The sequence below is a fragment of the Telmatherina bonti genome (assembly GCF_933228915.1).
Source record: "Telmatherina bonti genome assembly, chromosome: 13".
NCBI classification, from domain to species: domain Eukaryota; kingdom Metazoa; phylum Chordata; class Actinopteri; order Atheriniformes; family Telmatherinidae; genus Telmatherina; species Telmatherina bonti.
In genome coordinates this window covers 22,323,397-22,344,497 of record NC_136611.1, presented here as the reverse complement: position 1 = coordinate 22,344,497, position 21,101 = coordinate 22,323,397, and the positions used below count along the sequence as shown (strand labels likewise).

The 21,101-nt window shown below is 37.2% G+C and overlaps 1 protein-coding gene across 1 annotated transcript; it reads right to left on the bottom strand.

Annotated features, from left to right (window-relative positions):
- Positions 1-12,384: 12,384 nt before the first annotated feature.
- On the bottom strand, positions 12,385-17,350 carry LOC306764202 (aquaporin-3-like). Its single transcript, XM_079251253.1, has 6 exons — positions 17,212-17,350; positions 14,034-14,160; positions 13,627-13,764; positions 13,420-13,535; positions 13,100-13,317; positions 12,385-12,973 (listed from the first exon to the last, which is right to left on the bottom strand). Exons 1-6 carry the CDS (start codon positions 17,317-17,319, stop codon positions 12,769-12,771), a joined length of 912 nt encoding a protein of 303 aa, XP_079107379.1. The 5' UTR covers positions 17,320-17,350; the 3' UTR covers positions 12,385-12,768.
- Between the last annotated feature and the right edge of the window lie 3,751 nt (positions 17,351-21,101).

Below are 21,101 nucleotides of genomic sequence, written 5' to 3'. Positions count from 1 at the left end.
TTTAGTTGCTGGAGAAATTGGCTTATACATTAATTCATTTATTTCCAATTTTGCGTAATCCAGTTAAGGGTCGCAGGGAAGCTGGAGCCTATCCCTGCAATCATCAGGCGAGATGCAGGGAACACCCTGGACAGGTGGCCAGTCCATCACAGGAAGTGGGCTTATGTGCTGTGATATTGGGAATAAAGATCGGAAAATAACATTCTTGCTTCCTTTTGATGTATTTTTCACTAACAAGCAGGAAGACCTTTTTTGTTTTACATATGTAAGCAATTCTAATTTAATCTTTAGCACTACGTTAGCTCACAATTTATCAGATGTCTTTATTGATTTTCCATTTAAATTTAGCCGAAGCCAAAATGTTCTTATTTAACTTCATTTGTCCCTTAACCTTTTTCTATATAGCTATAAGCTTGTCCGTGTGCCTTTCACAAAACTACAGGTTTACAGAATCACTTTTTATTGTTTTTTAAAGAGCAGTATTAAAGCGTGAGAATCTAAAAACTATACTGTAACATCATATTGGATTAATTTAGAATTTAACCAATCAATGCATTTGTATGTTTCCTTCACAGAAGTTCCTGGATTTAAGATTAGGAACAAGCTGCTAGGTAAATGCTTGCAGGTGCAAGAAGGAACAAGTGGAAGAGTTTCATTAGGAGAATGCAGCTCAAACTCACCTCTTCAAGAATGGCTTTGGCTCCCAGAGGGCAATGCGCTCAGCAGTCACCACACTGGAGATTGTCTGACTGCACCGCGGGTGGAGTATGAAGGTGTCCATCTGCAGCCATGTATCTTTGGAGCTGGTTTGGCTGGAGCAGACGTGGGAAGAGGGGCAAGTAGCCAGGCATGGACCTGTTCGAAGAAAGGCCACCTCACTCTGATATGGAATGGACGGCACCTCAGTGCTGCACAAGAATCCACATTGGTCTTCCTGTCAAAGGAACATAAGCAGGTAATAGTATATTAAAGATGGAATGAGACATTCTTCAACATGCACAATATTGTGACTATGTCTTTGTATCATTTTAAATGTACTGTACCTTCTAACTGGAGTAGAAATGCATGATGCAGGAGGTTTTTAGCAACTAACAATACGTACAAAATATCAAAATAACTGAGTGTTTTGATAACACCTTTTCACAGCAGGGCAGCAGGTGGCGAACTCTTGACAACCAGACATTGTGCAATGAGAGAGAGAAACGTGTCCAAAAACAACCACAACACCAAGTGGAGGAACCAGAGATTTTTCCAAGCAAAATGTCTGATATAAACAGACAGGACAGAACATGTAAGGAGCAAAAAACATCTCTCATACTGGTGTACTCACTTTTGTATATACTGGTGCACCCACCAGTCTCCTTTCAGTCTGTAACAGATTTAAAAACTTCCTAATCACACTAATCAAGATCTGTGTAATGGCCAGGCATTAGGGGCAACATGAGTTGTCAAGATCATTTTATGGCATGTGCTCTGAGGAGGATATACTGTAATTGTTTTGATTGCAGAGAATAGATGCTGGGTTTCAAACTTATTTTTGTTTTTTTGTTTGTTTTGTTAATTCCCCAGCAAGGATACTTAGGAGATAATTATTCCTTATGATTTACAGGAGATGACTAAAACCATGCCCATCTGATACAATCTGTAGTAGCCCAAAGATTAATTTACAGTGGGCTTGCTTTTAGCCATATAATCTAATTCAATACACATTTGACCAGCTTCCTTTTTTTTAAACCCCTTGATCCTGGAAGACAGCCAACCACTTAGACCTCAACAGTTCTGATTCATTAAGTTTCCTGGCAATAGGCTGACCCTAGCTTGAATTGAAGCACAACATGTAGTGAGGTTAAAAACTGGACTCACATGCAGGACACACGGGAAGACCAGAAGGTGGTTGTAGCGACTTCCACAGTTGCTACTGAGGCGACGACTGGGTCCGGTCTATTTGTTTGACGGGCTGTTGGTGGTTCCCATAAATGACGTACATAGGTCGCAGATATCGTGGATTTATTTATTGAAACTGTTAAAAATACTGCCTGATGATCGGATACAATGTTATTTCACCAGCATAATATGTCACAGTGTGCAACGTCAAATGTGTATCTACTCGAGCGGTCAACAAAAATTACAGCTTCCCAGTCCTCCTCTCTAGCAAAAACCCCGAGTGACTGGCTGACAGTGCCCTTTTAACTCCTCAGTCCTATACCAATCCACATCCACGTGACCCCAATTCATATCAGAATGACAACAATATAACATCAACCATCCACCCAGTGATAATTCCCAACATAAACTACATTTATGGCTCCTACAGTGGTCCGTAGCATGAGCCAACATAAGATCATGACACACTTGAGGAAAAAAATCATGGATCCTAGAAGAAAATGAAAATGAACCCAAATGAAAATTCAACCAAACAACACAAGAACGTCAATGACCAATTAACAAATAAAAGGCAGAGAGACAAGACTGCGCATGGCACAAGACACAAATGAACACTATGAACTAATTAGCAGAGCAGCCAAAAGATTCATGAAACCAAGCAATAAAAGGAAGACCAGTTTTAGAAAAACCCAATCTTCCTCAATTTTTTAAAAAAGATTAATACTTGATCCTTGTCTTTTGATAACTTTATTTGTTTTTTGTTTGTTTTGTAGATGATGATAAAATGAACACAAATGGCACAGAGACATATTCTGTAAAAGATGGACCTCATGACTTCTTGAGCACCAGATCCCCTGCTGATCCCACCATGATTTTTTTCAGTATGGACTATGGTAAGTGCAGCAACTACGACCAATTGCAGACTGTGTTTTCATCCAGTTTAAAACATCGAAGTTCTCAATCAAACAGGAGGCTATAATAATTTTCCCTTTGAATGCTACGTGTAGTTACGTTTTTTGACCACTAGGTGGAGATGAATTCATTAGAAACCGGGCAAAGGACTGTAAAGGCTGCTGAAAAGACTAATGTTTACAGGCTCAGTGTTGACTTAAATTAAACAAATATATGCACACTAACTAAAGATTTTAGGTAGGTCAATATGAGATATATGAGTTGTGCAAAATTGTGTGTTTCATTGTCACTAAATATACATGTGTGTTTGTGTTTAGGGATGGGCTGGAAGATAACGATGCTGGTGCTAAGTTCTTTGGCTCTGGTCCTGGGCACTGTTATTCTTATCCTTAATGTGTACTCTAATCGGTGAGGACTTTAAAACACCCATGTATTTATGCAGAAAATAAATTAGTTCATTCATCAATTTGCTGATAAATCTCATCCATCTGGTAAAATAGTAACCTGTTGGGTTGTGACCAGGTGTATTTATTTTTAGAGCATTTTATGTATTTGAAATATGTTACATGTTACTATTATGATTATTATCATTTGTAGTAGTAGTAGTAGTAGTAGTAGTAGTAGTAGTAGTATCAATATATATATATATATATATATATATATATATATATATATATATATATATATATATATATATATATATATTTTTTTTTTTTTTTTTTTTTTTTTTTTTTTTTTTTAACAATTTCTGTTTCATGGTTTTCTTTTTTCTTATGGCAGAAGGAAGAAAGTGGTTTGTGTCTTAAAGTCTTACACTCCAAGGCCAGAGATGAGTATTCCTGGATCCCCAGTGCCCTGTGAAAAAGCCCCACTGACAGAGCATGCCATGCACCTCCCACATTCCTCCCCCTCTTTACAGCGAGGAGAAATCCTGATTGAGTGGAAAGATGGCACTGTTACTCCACTGTATGAGGCCTGAAGGCCTTAATTGTTGGTGAAGATTTTTACATGTTTGTTTTGTTAGATCTGCAAGCGTAGGTATGTTATCCTCTGAATGTGTTAATAGGGTTCAATAAAAAGGGATAAATTTAGAAAAATAGCAGTCAAAAGAAGGTTATGTTTTCGTTTTGCTTTCTGCTGTTGGCAAACAGCTACTGGAGAACCCGACTGCTTCGGCTTAGCTGCCAGTGGATTGTTCAGCTTTCACAAGAGAAACAGTGATGTGTGATGCCGATTTGACAGGTTTTAGTGAAACTGAATGAACATCTGGTGAGGATTTAAAGGCATACTTTTAGGATAAAAGGACTGAAACACAAATACTTTACATTTCATCAAATGTTTGTAGAGTTGTAATAAGCACATTCCAAGAACTCAACAAAGCAGCCACAGCTTAAGCCTTTAGTTTCATAAATACTTAGGAAACTAATCTTGTTTAAAGCGTATGATGACCTGCTGCTTTAATCCCTCTTTTATTATACTGTTGTGCTCACACTTCAAGTCAGGCATCTTCCTCTTTTTTTTTTTTTTTTTTTTTTTACTTTTTTGCTTAATTTGATAGAATTGCAGACTATATTTAGTCTAACATCTAAAATAGTTTCTAAAAACTTCTTGTTTTAGGATTTATTAGTTATTTTGAGGAAATCTAAGTACAGCTTTGTTGTGTTGTGAGAAATACAGTTGTCAATGCAAAGATTTTTTTAACAAGCATTTCAGCATTATTTAGCTTGTCCTTTACCACCTCTTTTGTGTTGATGTTTCAAAGAAAACAATAAAGTTATTAACTTTAATTCAGATCGTTTTATTCTGCTTCTGTGATTCACATATCTTTGTCACTGACTCTAAATAAGTATTTGCAAATATCTTGGTGGTTTAACAAATGTCTGCCTTTTCCTTTGCTTTTCCTGAAGGTTTAAAGGTTTAATCTAATCTTCAACAAGGACAGCAGTCTGTTTAATTGTAACAAACTCTTTCATTACTCAATGCAGTCTTTCTTAAAAAGTTGACTGAAAACAACTATGATGTGCGGCGGTTAGTGTTGTCACAAATAAGCAAGACAATTATAGATATGAACAAAGAACCTGGTTATTATGTGGAATTTGCACGTTGTTCTTTGGTCTGCATGAGTTTCTTCCCACAGTCTAAAGATATACATGTTGGGCTTAATCTGTGATTCTATGACTTTCCACGCTTGTTTTGCGCTGTTGGATTTACTTTATGAAAGACTGGAGGTCTGCACGACGATGTGGGATTTACCTACCGTTGCCTTCAGGGCCCTTCCTTGTTTGTTGGAATATTAATTCCTCACTGTGATGGCATGCAGTTGTGCACTTCATAAAGTCATGGTTCTGCAGTTATGCTGTGTGACCATTATTCTTAACCAAATTATTTTATGTGCAATCCCCGTAAAACTAAACGGAATTGGGGGCAAAAAAGTCAAGAACAAGTACAAAAGTGGTCGGTGACGAGGCTCTACTTCTTCTATCCCTAAAAACTCTCATTGCCTACCCATAACAACCTTTTCACAATCTGCACACCAACATCAACAGAATGGACAATTAATTTTGTAGGAAAGCCATTTAGTCAGGAAGTGCTTTTATACTATTGATTTACTGTCCAGAGAATATCACCTGATCTTGAGAGGGTTAGCTGTTCAGAGTTACCATGGTAAGTTACCCCAACAAGAAGAGAACCAGCGTTTTATTATGGAACACCATGGGTTGACCCTAAAGGTAACTTGATGAGAGAAAATTCAGCTTTATAGTACAAACGTCAGTTTTACCCCACCTCTTGCCCAGTGTCAGTTGTGATAGGCTCCACCCCCTTGATACCTTAAACTGTAGTCAGACATCGAGTACAGATGGAAAGTTAAGAGATCTGAAACAAATTTAGGTTTATTTTGTCCACAAAACATGGTATTTTCCTTTTTTTTTTTTCTTCTTCTTCTTCTTCTTTTTTTTTTTGTTGCTTGTGGTAAAGTAGTTATTTTTTGTTAGGATTTTTTTTAACTTAGTACACAGTCATAAAACTGTACACTAACAAATAAAAAATTGTTCTGATTTTTGAAGATGTTAAAAATGCATCTCTGTGTTCATCACACTGACCGCTTTCCCACAATTTAATGAGCAATAAAGAAAACTGACTGTATAAATTCTGGTATAATTATGGCATAAAATATTTATTATGAGAATAGTGTCAAAAATGAGACAGGAAAAAAAACAGCTGTGTGTATAAAACTTTAACAGCTGCAGTAAGTTGATGACAGCATGAAGGTAACAGAAAATGTTGTATTTCCATGTGGCATGGAAAGTTCCCAGCAGGAGGAGTAAGTTTACTAGAGAGAAAGACAAGTAGTTTTGGGGGCAGAAGGGTCTGGTTGTTGTTGAACAAAGAAGTTAGAGCACTCCCTAATTTTAACAAGAATTAGCTCGGACATGTTGGGACAATATTTTGTCAGAGGGAGAGGCGGCAGCAGTGCCGACATGTAAAACTTCTTTACATAAGTGCATTTTTTAACCAGTTTATCTGCTCTTTTGTTGTTTATTTTATAGAGAGTTACACAAGTCCAAGAGCAGACACCCCTCTGTGTCCTGCTGGTACTGTTTATCCTATTCCCCACGGTGTCCTCTGACAGTGACATGTGAAAGACCTCATGGAGGCCCAGTCACCACACACTCGCCTTGGTGCCCCACCCCCAGGCCAAGCTCCAGAAGGGGGTCCCAGTGATCCACATCCAGGCAAGGGAACGTATGCTCAATGTTTTTCCTCAACATTGAGCTGCACTTGGTCTGGTCCCTCCTGTAGAGACCTGTTTGCATGGGTGAAGCAGAGGCATAAAGTCCCAGATAACATATCTCCTAGGATCTTCAGGACACGCAAACCCCTCCACCACAATAAGGTGGCGATCCAGGAGGGTCAATTTTAATTATGTGCACACCAAAGTCTAAGGGAAATTGAAAAATTTCTTTGGATGGTCATTGTATAATTTCAAACACGAAATACAAAAACATTGTGCATGAGTTTGACTGTATGTGTACAAGTCTGCATCTGCAAATAATACAAGCAGCACTGTCCAACTAACAGTTGCCATGTATGTGCACGGACATGTCTTTTGTCAGTAAAGTAGATGAAGGTGGGGTGACAGTATGAATAAGGGGTGTGTGAAATAAAATGACTCAGCATTCTTGAAATCTTAAGGGTCATGTATGTGGTTTCAGAGTTCTGAATCAGAGCACCACAGTTTATGAGCTGTATTTAAGTGGGTCTCTACATAATCTTAGAATTGACATAAATATGTAAGCCACGTTTCAATTGCAACAACATTTAAAGATCAACAACTAAACATATCAGCTTTTAGAGACTTAAATTTACTTGAAGACTTCAAAGATCTTTGTTCAGGCAAATAAAAATGGCATGTTTACCTTTAACTTCTCAGAATAATCCCGCAGGTTGTCTTTAGATTGGAATTTGACGTATTAGTTGAGTACAAGCAACAGTATAATAATTTCTGTGAGGAAGAGGGATTTTTCTGGAATATTAACTGTAATATTACCACAGCCAACCTTATCCCACAGTTATCCCATATGAGGCATGTACTAGATTAAGTAGAATTATTGAGGTTATTTTCACCATGTCTGGTCATAAAGGAGATAGTAGAAATACCAGCTGACCAACAATGTGTTCATGCCATTTAAAAAAAATGCCATTCTACTGCAATGTGGTCTAGGGAGCGCATTTACTGTATGAGGCTTTGGTTATATAAAAATGGAGACAAAATGAATGAACAGAGACAACATAAAGCAGATGTGCTCTATGGAGTATGGATTTGCTGGAATTTTTTATTTCCTTCTTAGAATTACACAACGGCCACCCTTCCTTTTGGCTTTCTGAGAAAAACTATGCAATTATTTTGGACGTGTATGTGCTTGTTTGTGACAGTTCTTTTCAGTTGCACTAGGAGTGTTTTGTTTTTTTTTTTTAGGCCTTTGGGTGTTGGCAATATTGCTTTTAGGAAGATGTGCACATCATTTTTCAGAGGAAGGACTTTTCTTATGATCCTGAACTGATTACCTTTTGATGTTGACCCACTTCAAAATCTGCATCCAGAGTCTTCTAAAAAATTTAGTCTAACACTACTATTGTGCAGGTGTGTGTTCATAAACTTTGGTTATTCTCAAAATAAAAAAAAAACTAAAATGCAAGAGAGTGCTTTTGTGTGGTCAAGAGGGCTCAGGTTTCAATATAGATGCATAAATTGATGCTTGCATATAATAAACATAAAATAAAAGTCCAGTAGTTGGGTTTTCTTAGCTTGTTTTTCCTATGTGATTTACCTATTTATTTATTTGGTTACACCTAAAAGAATCTAATGAATAAAACCAGTCACACTTTTCTTGTCTGCTTGGAGCTGATTTTGCTGTCTAATCATGGTTGTATTTCTTCCCTTAGCACTGATAGATAATCAATGGGAAATGAAAATATTAAAAATTTGCTGATTCCATCATTCCGTCTTTCCATCCATTCATCTGTCTGTCCACCTATTATCTAAATCTACTTATTTTAACAGAAGGTCACAAGTGGATGGAGCCTCATAGCAAGAGACCAAATACTGCTACCACAGTAGAAAAAGCACATACTGATATATGTTACTATCAAAAATATTAAGTAGCATCAATGTTAGCAAATGATCACTGATCATGTTAAATAGTGTTTACATTTGTGTGCTTTTATTTATTGTGTTGATTATTGCATTATTTGGTGGTGTTGGATGAGGGGCATGAAGTTAAACTTCTGTGTCCTTCTGTATTTTCTATTCAGCCTTCATGCTGAATAAATCAAAGCAGCACATGATTAAATAAATGTTTGTGCAAAGTGTCAGCAGCATATCTGGAAAGCACAACACAACTGAACAACTAATACATTTTTAAAACATTAAAAGATGTGATTTGAACATTATTGACAATGATGTAAGATCTTATCTGTTCGCAATTAAATGACTTAAACATGCAAAAAAAATAATAATAAAAACATGGCCCCTCAAATCCCCCATCACGATCCACTCATAGTTAGCCTACTGCCAAAGGCTTAAAGAGAATTTTGACAACAAGAAATGATTGGATGAATTGTCAAAGCAAGTTTCTATCATTGACAGATTCAATTCCAAAAAGAGTCGGACAATGTAAAATATTAACAAATAAGGGATTCAATTTTTGAATCTCCTAAACTCATATTTTTTAACGTTAGAAAATAGAAAGCTTGTCAAATGTTAAAAAAGGAAATTAATTTCATGAAGTCATTAGGGAGTAGAACAACTTTAAATTTTACACATATTGGTATATCCGTCCATCCATTCTCCATGTTTTGACTAATAACTCTAAATTTTCCCTATGGAGTGAGTGGAAATGTTTGCCACTCTGTGTTGGTGTCTAACATGCTCCATTTTTCAGGTGTGTGTGCTTTAGACAAAACATGGAGAATGGATGGACGGATATACCAATATGTGTAAAATTGGTATATCATGTATACATGGAGTACATTCAAACTGTGCCCAGAAATGCCCAAGTTCAATTTATTCCCTGTCAGCCCCATTACTGGCATAATGACACCAAAATCTGTGCATGTATTTCTCAGACACCTAAACATAGCTCAGCATCACACTTAGATTCTCTTGCTTTAACTCACTCATGTCTTTCATAAAGAGATTATTACTGGTTCTTGGAAGAATCTTCTTTCCTTCTTCTTAGAAGAGTCTTCTCAGAACCAGGGATTGTTACAAGTTCTCAGAAGAACCAGTTTGACCTCATACATGAAAAAAATATTACTGGGAAACAGCAATGCACAACTTGCCCACACAACTCGCAGTTTAACAGGCATGTGACCTCATATTTGTTCAACATACTATAACAAGCAAACAGTCTGAGGTTTTGTAAACTGAAAAAAAAGACAATGACAGAGAAACACGCCAACACTAATCTATTAATCACAGAGGTGAGCTCCAAAAGCATCTAATATTTCAACACTATATCAAGTATTACAGGGAGCATCTTGTCGAGACCTTGTAAAGTTGGAAAGGCATGATGTACCAAAAAGGGAAAAAAAGACCCTGTTTTCTCAAAATAGAATGCTTTCTTTCTACAGTAATATAATAGCCTCAATATAGCATTTCACAAACCAGCTACATTCTTCCTTACAAGACTTGGTACCGTACATTCCTGCAAAGCCTCAATTATATCCCGCAAGCCAGCTTGTTGAGGCCAGAACTTTATCAAAGCTTGTACACCTGGCCAGACATCAGCGTTATATAACACAATGTTACAGTAAAAATACGCTGATATGTGATGAAACAACCCCACTGTCTAACAACGTAATGTTTGCTTGTACTGTGTAAAGAAAAAGACAGATTAAAATGGAATAAATACATCCGATAAAATAAAAGAAACAACTGTAAACAAGCAAGAATGACAAAATAAGAGATCCTGACCTGCCCCTGTCTGACAAGTTCCTGGTAACAAGTTTCAACCTATGTTTTATAGAGCTATAAAATGTTTCTCACATGTGGACAGAGTGGGATGGGATGCTAAAAGCCTGTTTTGTTACACGGGGTATGAAACACTTGAGGGAAAAGTTAGCACCATGTGCAAGCCATATGTGACACCGTGGTATTTAGATGCCTAACCTCAAATCAGCCCAACAGCTAACTGCAACCTCTGCCTGACAAAAATATATTGATAAAAATGGAATAGATTTATATAGCACTTTTTTAAGGTAGTTTACATTGTATCCATTATTCATTCACACTTAGTGATGGCAAGTTAGATGTGTAGTCAACCCTGTTCCAGAAAGATAGAAATATGGTGGTCCCAAATCAACAGCCCCTCTGACCACAACCAGATTTTCATACACCAGTAATGCCAACACTGGAGGTAAGGAGGGTAAAGTGTCTTGTCCAATGAAAAATACAAGATTGATGCTGGGATTCAAAACACCAACCAGTGGAGCCACTGCTGCATGCTACCATACATAGATGTACTTTAGAGAAGTTATTTATCGTTTCATTTTAAAATAGCTGTGCACACCTTTAGAGATGGTGTTGAGGCATTTCTGTATGCGATCACTTTCACAACATGCTATGATCCTTATCAAACAGTATCTTTCATTTCCTTTTTTTTTTTATTTTTTTTTTTTTAAAGAAACCAACACTTGAAATTCTCTCAGACAACTAAGCAAGGCCAGCGTGTCTTATGTGTGTATGTTTTCATTTAGAAGAATTGCAAGTAAGCATGATGGGTTTTTAATTAAAAGGAATGTACATCCCAGTCTACCAAAGCTGACCTGATTTATGTGCTAAATGAAACCCAATTCTGTTTGGAGGATTCTGCTTGGAACTAGTCATAATAGAGCATCTTAAAATACCAGAGGTCACCATTCCCACTTTCAGTCTTTTTCTTTTTTTTCTTATATGTGCAATCTTAATACTATTTTGTCCCCCTGTAATATTACTAGGAATGTTTAAGGAAATACACAGGTTTGTGTAATAATATTGTTGCTTAACTTTATTTCAAAATAATTCATTTACAGAAGTCTTTAAAAAAAAATGTCCTCAACTGACTCTGTGGGGTATCTCAACACAGGAAGTATTTTTTAGTGCAGTGTTCGTCATTGGTTTGCTCCACTTTTCTTATCTTATGTATTTTGAGTCCATTTAGGACCAGAAAATGAGAAGCATTTGTGATGAAAAGGTAAACAAATGACTATAACAGGAGGGTAACACGAGCCACATATCAAACAATAGGAAACAGAACTTTATTGTTTTGGTTTAAAAGCATTTCCCCTCTACCTTTGTATATTCAAGACTCACATTCCAGTACTGCACCCAACCATGAAACACAGTTTACTCACACATCAACAAGTATAAATGCTGGACTGTTATAAGATACAAGTCAGCACAACTAAAACCAATGGACTAAAAGCTTCTTATCAGGGTTCACATAGTACCTCTACTCTTCAATAATAATAAATAATGATGATAATATTGATCAGATTAAAATAATACCATGGCTGTGATCTGCTATTTATATGTCCCCTGCAACATATGATGTCAATTTTATATTAAAATATGATAACATTTTACATAACATTTACTTGTAATAAAAAATGAAAATAAGGATCAATCAGCTTTTCTAATGAAATAATATCAAAATACAAAATATATTTGTGAATTGGTTTTTGAATATATCTAAAAGAACAGCTTTTGCTAGCTGGTAAATGAGAGCAATGGCAAAGTAGTTCATATTGTGGGAAACACCTCAACATCATCTGTCAGCTCAGACAACAGAGTTCATATAGTCTAGACTCTAGACTATATACACATAAGTGACTTGATCCTCTTGAAACTAGAGGATCAAACACTTATATGCATTAATGCTTACATTATATGAAATGTATAACATTTTTCCCATGTAGAAATGAACTGTCAGACACTGGAAATTGTCCTAAGAGGAAAAAAAAGGAGAATGAAGGAGATTACTATAAGCTGGAAGCTCTGAGCTTCTGAGCTTTTGAAATCCCTGAACAAAGAAAATGCAGATAAACTATAGACAAATATCTTTATTGTAGACATGAAACACAATATTCCATAAAATTCAACAAACTGAAAGTTTATAAAGGATACAATACCATTAAAACTTAAGTGAGATAGAGACTAAGCCCAAAATGTTTCTCTTAGAGGAAGTAATGTCATTCTGTTTCAGGAATGGCTTCTACTCATACTGTACATAGTTCTACAATATTAAACACTTTTTCGACCACATAAAAAAACTAACTTATTTAACAAACACATTTTCCTCGGGACATGTTTCAATAGCTGGAAATGTGTTTTTAAAAAATACAGCTGCAGCAGAGAGGAAACTTTGTGGTGGGACAGTATTTACATGTGCATGTTTTGAAGTGATTAGCTGCATTTTTTTTCTACCAGATTCAGAGCATGTCTTTGCCAGCCTCTTTGGAATTGCCTTTGGAATTGACGCTGGTTAGTTGCATGTTTTCCTCGTCCATTTTCTCTTTTTTGTCGCGTGCCTCTCCTTCCACATGGAAACCAACCATCATTTGATAGATCATCACGCCAATGACAGTGCCAAGGAACGGGGCAAAAATAGGCACCAGGAACCAGCCATTTCTAACCCTGTGGGGAGACACAAAATCAGTTGTCACCAGGAAGTTATAGTAAATCGATAAAAAGAGGTGTGATGGACATTTATACAAACATAGCTAAAAAAAAAAAAAAAGTCTAAAAAATGTCTGCTCTTACGTGAAAACATCTGTCCCCCATCCGGCCAAAGCAGTGAAAATACGTGGTCCAAGGTCTCTGGCAGGATTGACAGCATAGCCGGAATTAAAGCCCATCGACAGTCCGATGACCAGAACCACAAATCCCACAGTGAAGGCCTCCAGCCCTTGTGGGATGGGGTTGTTATACGGATCCACAATAGCCAGAATGCAAACGATCAGAGCAGCTGTGCCAATAAGCTGTTGTAGAAAGGTACATGTGTAAGAAATTTGTTAACTTCATGATCTATATTTGAAATTTTACAACTTGTGCCTGATAACTGCCTGTATTTCAAAGAATACCTGATCAAAGAAGCCATTGACAATGGTGAGATGCTTTCCAGGGTAGGTAGCAAAGATGCCAGCTGTTTCTGTGGGGTCAGTCATATTGTAAGCTGCAGGAAAGTCCCACAAGGCATCTAAAGGGATACAAACAAAAATAGATGACGCACAGGTAAAACAAAATCTGCTTGTAATGTTTGGGGCTCATGAGATGGCGTAATCTCTTACCGTAATACAATCCAAAGATGATAGCGGCACCGAAAAAAGCACCAATTGTTTGAAAAAGGAAATACATGGGGAACTTTCTCCAGGGCTCTCTTCCAAGCAGACACATTGCAAAGGTGACTGCAGGATTCAGATGGCCTCCTAGAATCATTTAAACAAGATGTCAGTAGGCTAAAAGCACAATAACCCAACCTGAAAAATCAAATAGCTCTGAATTCATTGACACTAGTTTTGTTTATATTCCATATGTTTTATACAATATTGCAAATATAATTTGACATCAATGCTCAAAGAGATATCTGCTCATGTATGTAACTTAGGAAGAAGTTACTTATTTAAATTCATAGTTTGGTAACCAGAAATATGCTCTGTGTTAGCGCTTGCCTTGGTAGGAAAATCAATTTGCATACCTGATACCTGGCCGCAGACCAGGATGCCTAACGTAGCAGCAAAGCCGAAGGCAAAGTTGACGGTGAGGAACATGCCATGGGTACCACCACTCAGAACCAGTTGGGCTACGGCACCACAGCCAAACATCTGGAGGGAAGGAAGAAAACAAAATTTAACTGAGGGTCAAAGCAGTACAAAGAGAATAAGCTTTGAGTTGTTTCTGTTGTTGAGGCATCATGCCACTGATTTGCTGTGTGAAATTAATTTTAATCCTGGATAATAAAGTTGCCACTTCTGTTTATTCTTCAGACAAGAACATGTTCTTTTCACCGAAAGAGGGTTAATTGATTTTCGTCAAAAGGGATTTCCCATTACATTTCAGCCTTACATCTCGGCGTTGTTTAAAAAACAGCAAAGACTGCAAATATTGTTCCATGTCAGGCAGTCAAGGTCAAGCTGAGGGATGAAAATATGTGATTATTATCAGTGGAACCAATTGAACAAAATCCCTGTTCAGAACTAAAAGAGCTCCTTTGTGTTAATAAAAGCATAGACATCTGCAGTATTCCTTAAATACAAAAGGAATACCTGAATATGCTGACCTGTATTGGGGAGGAATTGTTTCTCTCAAAGTTTGATTAAAAAAACAACTCATTTTTAGTTTTCACTTCGAATGCTGAGAAAAGGCTTTACAAGTATATTGTCTTTTTACAACAGTACTGCCAGGCAGGTGGTAAACTGTGTGTTTGGCATTCTTTGCGATCATATGTATTCTCTTTGTGAGTGCTTGGTTCAGAAAGCATGTGTGGTCTATGCTTAGCCTGCTACTTTCTTAGCCCCCCTATGTGGATGCTTTTCAGTCAGACCACACAACTCAAATTTTGAGGTTAGCTTGAGGAAACCATGCTCAGAGAGACTGGCGCCTGAGGGGCGTTCATGATCACTGGTCTTAGACTAAACTCTTTTCCACCCATGAACAGCTATAACTTGGGAAAAAGCACATTAATCAGCCCCACGTTAAAATTCTGCTGAGCTGTTTTGGCTTCAGAATGTGGTGTCAAGCTCAGATAAAAATCTGTCTATAAAAATACTAAAACTTTATTGTCATGACATGAGTGACCTCCTTGCCTGGAGACTAGATGCTTAGGAATTGTCTGTAAGTACACTCATTCTATTTTTATGAGAGAGAAATGTAAAGGAAGCATTGCCACACAGATTCCCTGGATTAAGGGTGATTTTTATGGCCAAATGTCAGTCACTATGAGCTCCTGTTAGTCCCATTCACATAAATACCAAATTAATTTATACAATCTGAGAGAAGAATTTACATAAATCTGGTAAAAACACTGACTTGGACTCACATTAGGGTAATTAGAAGTTAGTTGTCTGGTAAGAGGAGATACGTAACTACAGGGAATTAGTTCCAGTTCTTAATGTCAGATGCATTGGATTACAGATGACAGGCCAACACCCTGGAAATGCCAACTCTCCTACTTAGACATTGTTCCACAAGAAAGGTCTGATTTGAATCTGACTGAATCTATGGGTTACTAAACAGCTCATGCTCAACAGTGATGTTGCTGCATTACTGTTTCAGTTCTTTTATTTTACTGCAAAAGACAACAATAAATAACCTTATTCAGCTGCTTGTGCATCCATGCAGCTGCTCCCAACTTTGAACACAGGCAGGGACCTTTTAAATAAAATCCAAATCATTCAACTGACAGATACACACACTTGGCAATTGTCTTGAAGCTTAAGCCAAAAAAAAAAAAAAAAAAAGAAAAGAAAAGAAAAATCTGCTGGCCTGGAACCAGTCTCTAAACCAGTACTTGGAAGATCTTTTAAGATTCAAGATGTGATTTTCAAAGGTCGTCCCAATGCTGCTCTTCAGATCAAAGTTTTGAAATGCTGGCTGAAAGCAGAGAATGCAAGTCACTTCTCGGGGGGGGGGGGGGGGGGGGGGGGGGGGGGGAGGGGGGGGGGGGGGGGGGCGTGATAGAAAACCCAGTTGGAGTTGAAGAACATTTCCATATGTTTAGAAAAAATTTGGAGTCTTCACTGGTTCTCTGAAATGAAGCTTGAAGCCAAAACTAGTTAAGGCATGATGATTTTTACATATCTTTCACATGAACTGCACTGATTAAATTCTTGTTCAACGATTTGAGCCGTTGAGTTAGAAACAGTGAACCATGAATTTAAAATGGATCTGCACAGAGAGAACGGTAAACAAAAACGTCCAGGTACAACTTCAATAATCTGTGACTGAGGAAGTAAAATGATGTTGACAAGCTGATAAAAGTGAAATCTATTGTTCTACCTGTGTATTTTCCATCTGTCACCTGTTAATCCTGCCAGAAACTGCACCATGTTAAGCCTGACTATTCATGAGATAGTCCTTTTTGATGTGGTTTGCCATTGCTAATCTGAGGCTATATAAAAAGTTATTGGCTGAACATCTACACTACCAGTCAAAAATTTGGACACACTTTCCCATTAAACCCGGTGGGAAGTTGTGTCCAAACCTTTGACTGGTAGTGTGTTCACATAAACAAAAACAGACCTCCTTGTCATGTGATGAAAAGATGTAAGATTATAGCTAATAGATGTTGGATCCCATCGGCTCTTTCAAATATGATAAAATGCGTGATTGCAAATATGGTTTTGTCGACTCAAAGATCACCATCTTGTGTTTTTTATTCAGCTTTTCAGTGTAAGTAACACTACATTTAAATTCTTGGCGCAAATATGTTCAGTATACACAAAGTGTTGGACTTTACTCCCTTTTTTGTTTTGCATTCATTTATCTTCCTTCACTACATAAAAAGTATAGATTACAAGTGCTGCATAGTGAAAAGCACACAGAAACAATTGAACTGTGAGGATACTTGGGGAGAAAAGAGCATTCAGACAGAGGTAGAGGCCACCTGCTGTCAATATTACATAGATTCTAGTACAGACTTTGTAAGGTTTTCATTAAATGATCCATATTTTCAATATAGGCTGCACACTATGTGCAGGAATGTATGTTTTCCAAGGATTTGTATTCATTTCCTGAAGACTCCCCATAAATATTAGCTTCCAATCTCTATGTTTAATCGGAGGGCACTGCTCACAGGTATGACAATTATTTTACTCTATAAAAAGACTAAGGATTATACAATTTAGTAATTGGACAACACGAAGAAACAAACTTACCACGAGAATAAGAGTGCCTAAACACTCTGCCAGGGCTTGACGAAGCAGCAGGTTCCGGATCTGAAGGGTCCGGGCCAGTTTGTCCAGATAAATCTTCTGGAAACCCATGCTGTTAAGATGGATGAGACGATGAGCAGAAAAATACTGCAGGAAAATAGAGTTTTGTGAGTAGCTTAGAAGTTGGAAGGAAGGACTCGGTCTTAAATACCCAAATGGGCTTGGAGTGGGTTGGTCCCAAGTTTAAGCTTTGACCCACCCTCTGCACCACAGCCCCCTGTGTGTGATGTGACTCACAGACTGGTTTGCTCTTACTCTCTCTCTTCCACTTCCTCTCTCCAAATCTGAACACAGAACACATATGTAAACACATACTTTTATATTCTCTTGTATTCCCTGCCTTGTATATAGATAGATAGATAGATAGATAGATAGATAGATATACTGCCTCACACACACACGTATGTATATAGATAGATAGATAGATAGATAGATAGATAGATAGATAGATAGATAGATAGATAGATAGATAGATAGATAGATAGATAGTATATATGTATATATATATATATATACACATATATATTAATTTATTATCCTAACAGCTTAGTCTAATGAAGGGTCGCAGGTATGCTGGAGCCTATTCAAGCAGTGTTTGGGCGTAAGGCAGGGTACACCCTGGACAGCTTGCCAATCCATTGCAGCCATACAGAGACAAACAACCACTCACGCTCACACTCACTCCTATGGGCAATTTAGAGTAACCAATTAACCTAACATGCATGTCTTTGGACAGTAGGAGGAGGGCGGAGAACCCAAACAGAAGATGCAAACTCCACACAGAAAGGCCACTGTCCAAGCCTCGCCCCAAGCTGTGTACAGACCTTTAAGTGAGCTGTGCAAAAGGAATTGTTCTCAATCTCAATGAATTGAAGTAACACTGGGCATAAAGTCTTTCACAATGATAAGAGACTGATTATATAACCCAGAAAGTAATTACTTCAACTTATTTTTTCTAAAACTGTTTCAACTAAATGAGTTTTGTCGCACACACTGCTTTTGCATTTTTAGCTCAGTTGTTTTTTTCATGCATGTCAATTCATGTCAAGTTGTTATATGTAACACATAACAGGGTGTAATATGTTGTGTTGTTCTTTAAAAGGTTTTCTTTTCTCATTTTAAGATATTTAAAGACCAAAAAAAATTTTTTTCATAACATTATGATACACTCAAAACCAAAAGGGTTTGGTTATTTGATTTAAAAGATAAGTAGTTAAACAGAAAATTGCCTCCAATTTTTATGTTCACTTGGCTTACACAACTTGATGCAAAATTAACCCCAGTTACTTAGTGCCAAAAGCCAATAAGCCAATCCCTCCATCTCCTGATCCCTTTTTCTTAGTGTTGCCTCTACCCACAGACACATTATCAACCAATTTTTCCAAAACAGACTAACTTTATGAGCTTCACACAAATAAAGGAACTAAAATTACCCCATTGAAAAACAACTTTTTCTCTTTTCTCTCCATCCCTTACCTAATTTTCTCTGGCCTGTTCTTTTGTGAAACTTCAACACTTTATACTCTACCTGCTTTGTCTGATTTCAAAAGAGGTGTGAGAACAGACCCACTTTTAAAAGCCCATGGCGGGGATCAGTGCGGCACTGCTTTCTCCTGCTTTTTACATTTTCTTTTTTTTTTTTTATAGAGTTGAGAAGATAATTTATTTCAATGTCCTGAATATACCTATAAAAATTTTCTGCAGAAACCAGGTGGAATGCCTCTGGATATTGAACATATGCTACTTTTCACATGTATTTCTGAGTCAGCGCCTGCAACACACCCAGAAAATATTCCACCAAGGTGTGCAGAGTGCATCTTAATCAAATTATGCACAAGTCAAGTTTCAGCAACACACAAATGACATGTTATATTCCCGACAGCACTCTGAGTCACATCAGTCAAAAACGACACAGGTTATGAAGTTATAAAGTTGTGCAATAACAGATGTGTAGATGTGTTTGTTTCCAGCCTCAATGCCACCCCCCATAAATATAAATAATGTTATTCAGCAACAGTAATGGGAAATCCTCTCACATACTTGGTCAGTACATGTTAAACATTTTTCAGTAGTTTTACTAAGAATTCTTCAGTTTCTCTTTTAGAAGGATTTTTTTTCATAATATTTGTAGTTCTTTATAACTAATTAACTGACTGAACTTCAACAGAGCATTTTAACTGGGAAGAGCAAAAAAAAAAAAAAAATAGGATCGCCATTTGAACCTCTTCTTTCTTAATGATGTCTTTCTTCAAGTTGTAATAGTTTGTAACTGTCCTCAGTTTGTCAAAAACCACCTTTAGCTTTGATTACAGCAGCATTCGTGTAGCATCGTTTCAATAAGCTTCTGCAATGCCACAAGATTTATTTCCATCCAGAGCTGCTTTTGTTTTTACCAAGATCTTGTATTGCGGTGATGGTAGAGTATGACCACTGTGCAAAGGCTTCTCCAGCACATCCCAAAGATTCTCAGCTGGGATATACTCTGGAATCTGTAGTGTCCAATCCATGTGTGAAAAGGATGTCTCCAATGTCTTGAACTACATCTGGCTCACATTAATCAGATCCAACAGCCAATGAAGCTTTGCACAGTGACTGATTCATTTGAGTAAGGTGTATTGGAGCAAGGGCACATGGGAAAACCTGCAGTGCCCCTCAAGAACCAAAGATGGACACCCCTGACATAATTTGTCAGTATATTCAGGTAGTCAGCTGACTTCATTCTTTGAGCACATCATGTTGTTGAACCTAGACCTGACCAACTGCAGCAACCCCATATCATCGCACTGTCCCACCAGTTTTTACAGAAGGCACTAAAGTACAATGCTTCTTCACTTCATTTTTTGTATCTTCATATGCTGATGCGAGCATCGCTCTGGAACAGAGTAAATTTAGACACATCAGACTTTCTTCCATTACTCCAGAGTCAAATATTTATGCAATAATTGAAGCCTTTTCCTCTGGTTAGCCTCACTGATTAGTGGTTTTCTTATGGCTGCACAGCTGTTCACTTCCAGTCCATTGAGTTCCTTTGACATTGTTCATGTGGAAATGCTCTTACTTTCACAAATAAACACATGCCTGAGTTCTGCTGTTGTGTTTCTTCAATTTGATTGAACTAAATGTTTAAGAGATAACTGATCATGATCATTCAGAATTTTCTTCTGATGGAATTTCTTCCTCGAAGATGACGGGTCACCATTATCCTACTAATTTTTAATAAGGTGTTGAAAAGCTTTTTTAAAATGGTAATGCTAATATGCAGTGCTTTTCTAGTCATATTGACCAATCAAAATCCTTTACATTACATGGCACATTCACTCATTCACACACACTCATCCCCCAATAGGCAACTTGGGTTCAGTGTCTTGCCCAAGGACACTTTGGCACATAGTCAAGAAAGCTTGGAATCTATCTCCCAACTTTACAGAAGCGCCTGAGCTACAGCACCCAATTAAATTAACCCAGTTTTATTCATTTGCAATCTCCTGATGTTTTCTCTGCATGGTGCATGCCAGTGATTTGATCCTTCTTAAACAGACTTAAATATTTTTTCCACAAACACAGGATGTGTCTTACCTCATGGTTGTTTAAATGACAAGCCATTTATCCCATCATTTGGGGTCAAATAACTTGTTTCCACCTGAAAGATAATTATCCAAAGAGGTTTATACTTACTTGTTTTGCTATTTCCAGTAGTGACTTTTGTATTTTTATTTTGGCCAGGTAGTGCAAATATTGCTTGCAAATGATCCTAATTAAGATCTAATTGATATTTGTATGACAGCAAATGTCCAAAAGGACAGGATTTGGAAGTGCTGATTCTCAGTCTATTT

Excerpts from the sequence above, each read along its gene's own strand:
- LOC306764202 (XM_079251253.1), bottom strand. The coding sequence starts at position 17,319 with ATGGGTTTCCAGAAGATTTATCTGGACAAACTGGCCCGGACCCTTCAG. Across the intron at positions 14,161-17,211 it reads TAGGCACTCTTATTCTCGTG|ATGTTTGGCTGTGGTGCCGT; the intron begins GTAAGTTTGTTT and ends CCTTCCCTCCAG. Across the intron at positions 13,536-13,626 it reads CATCTTTGGATTGTATTACG|ATGCCTTGTGGGACTTTCCT; the intron begins GTAAGAGATTAC and ends GTATCCCTTTAG.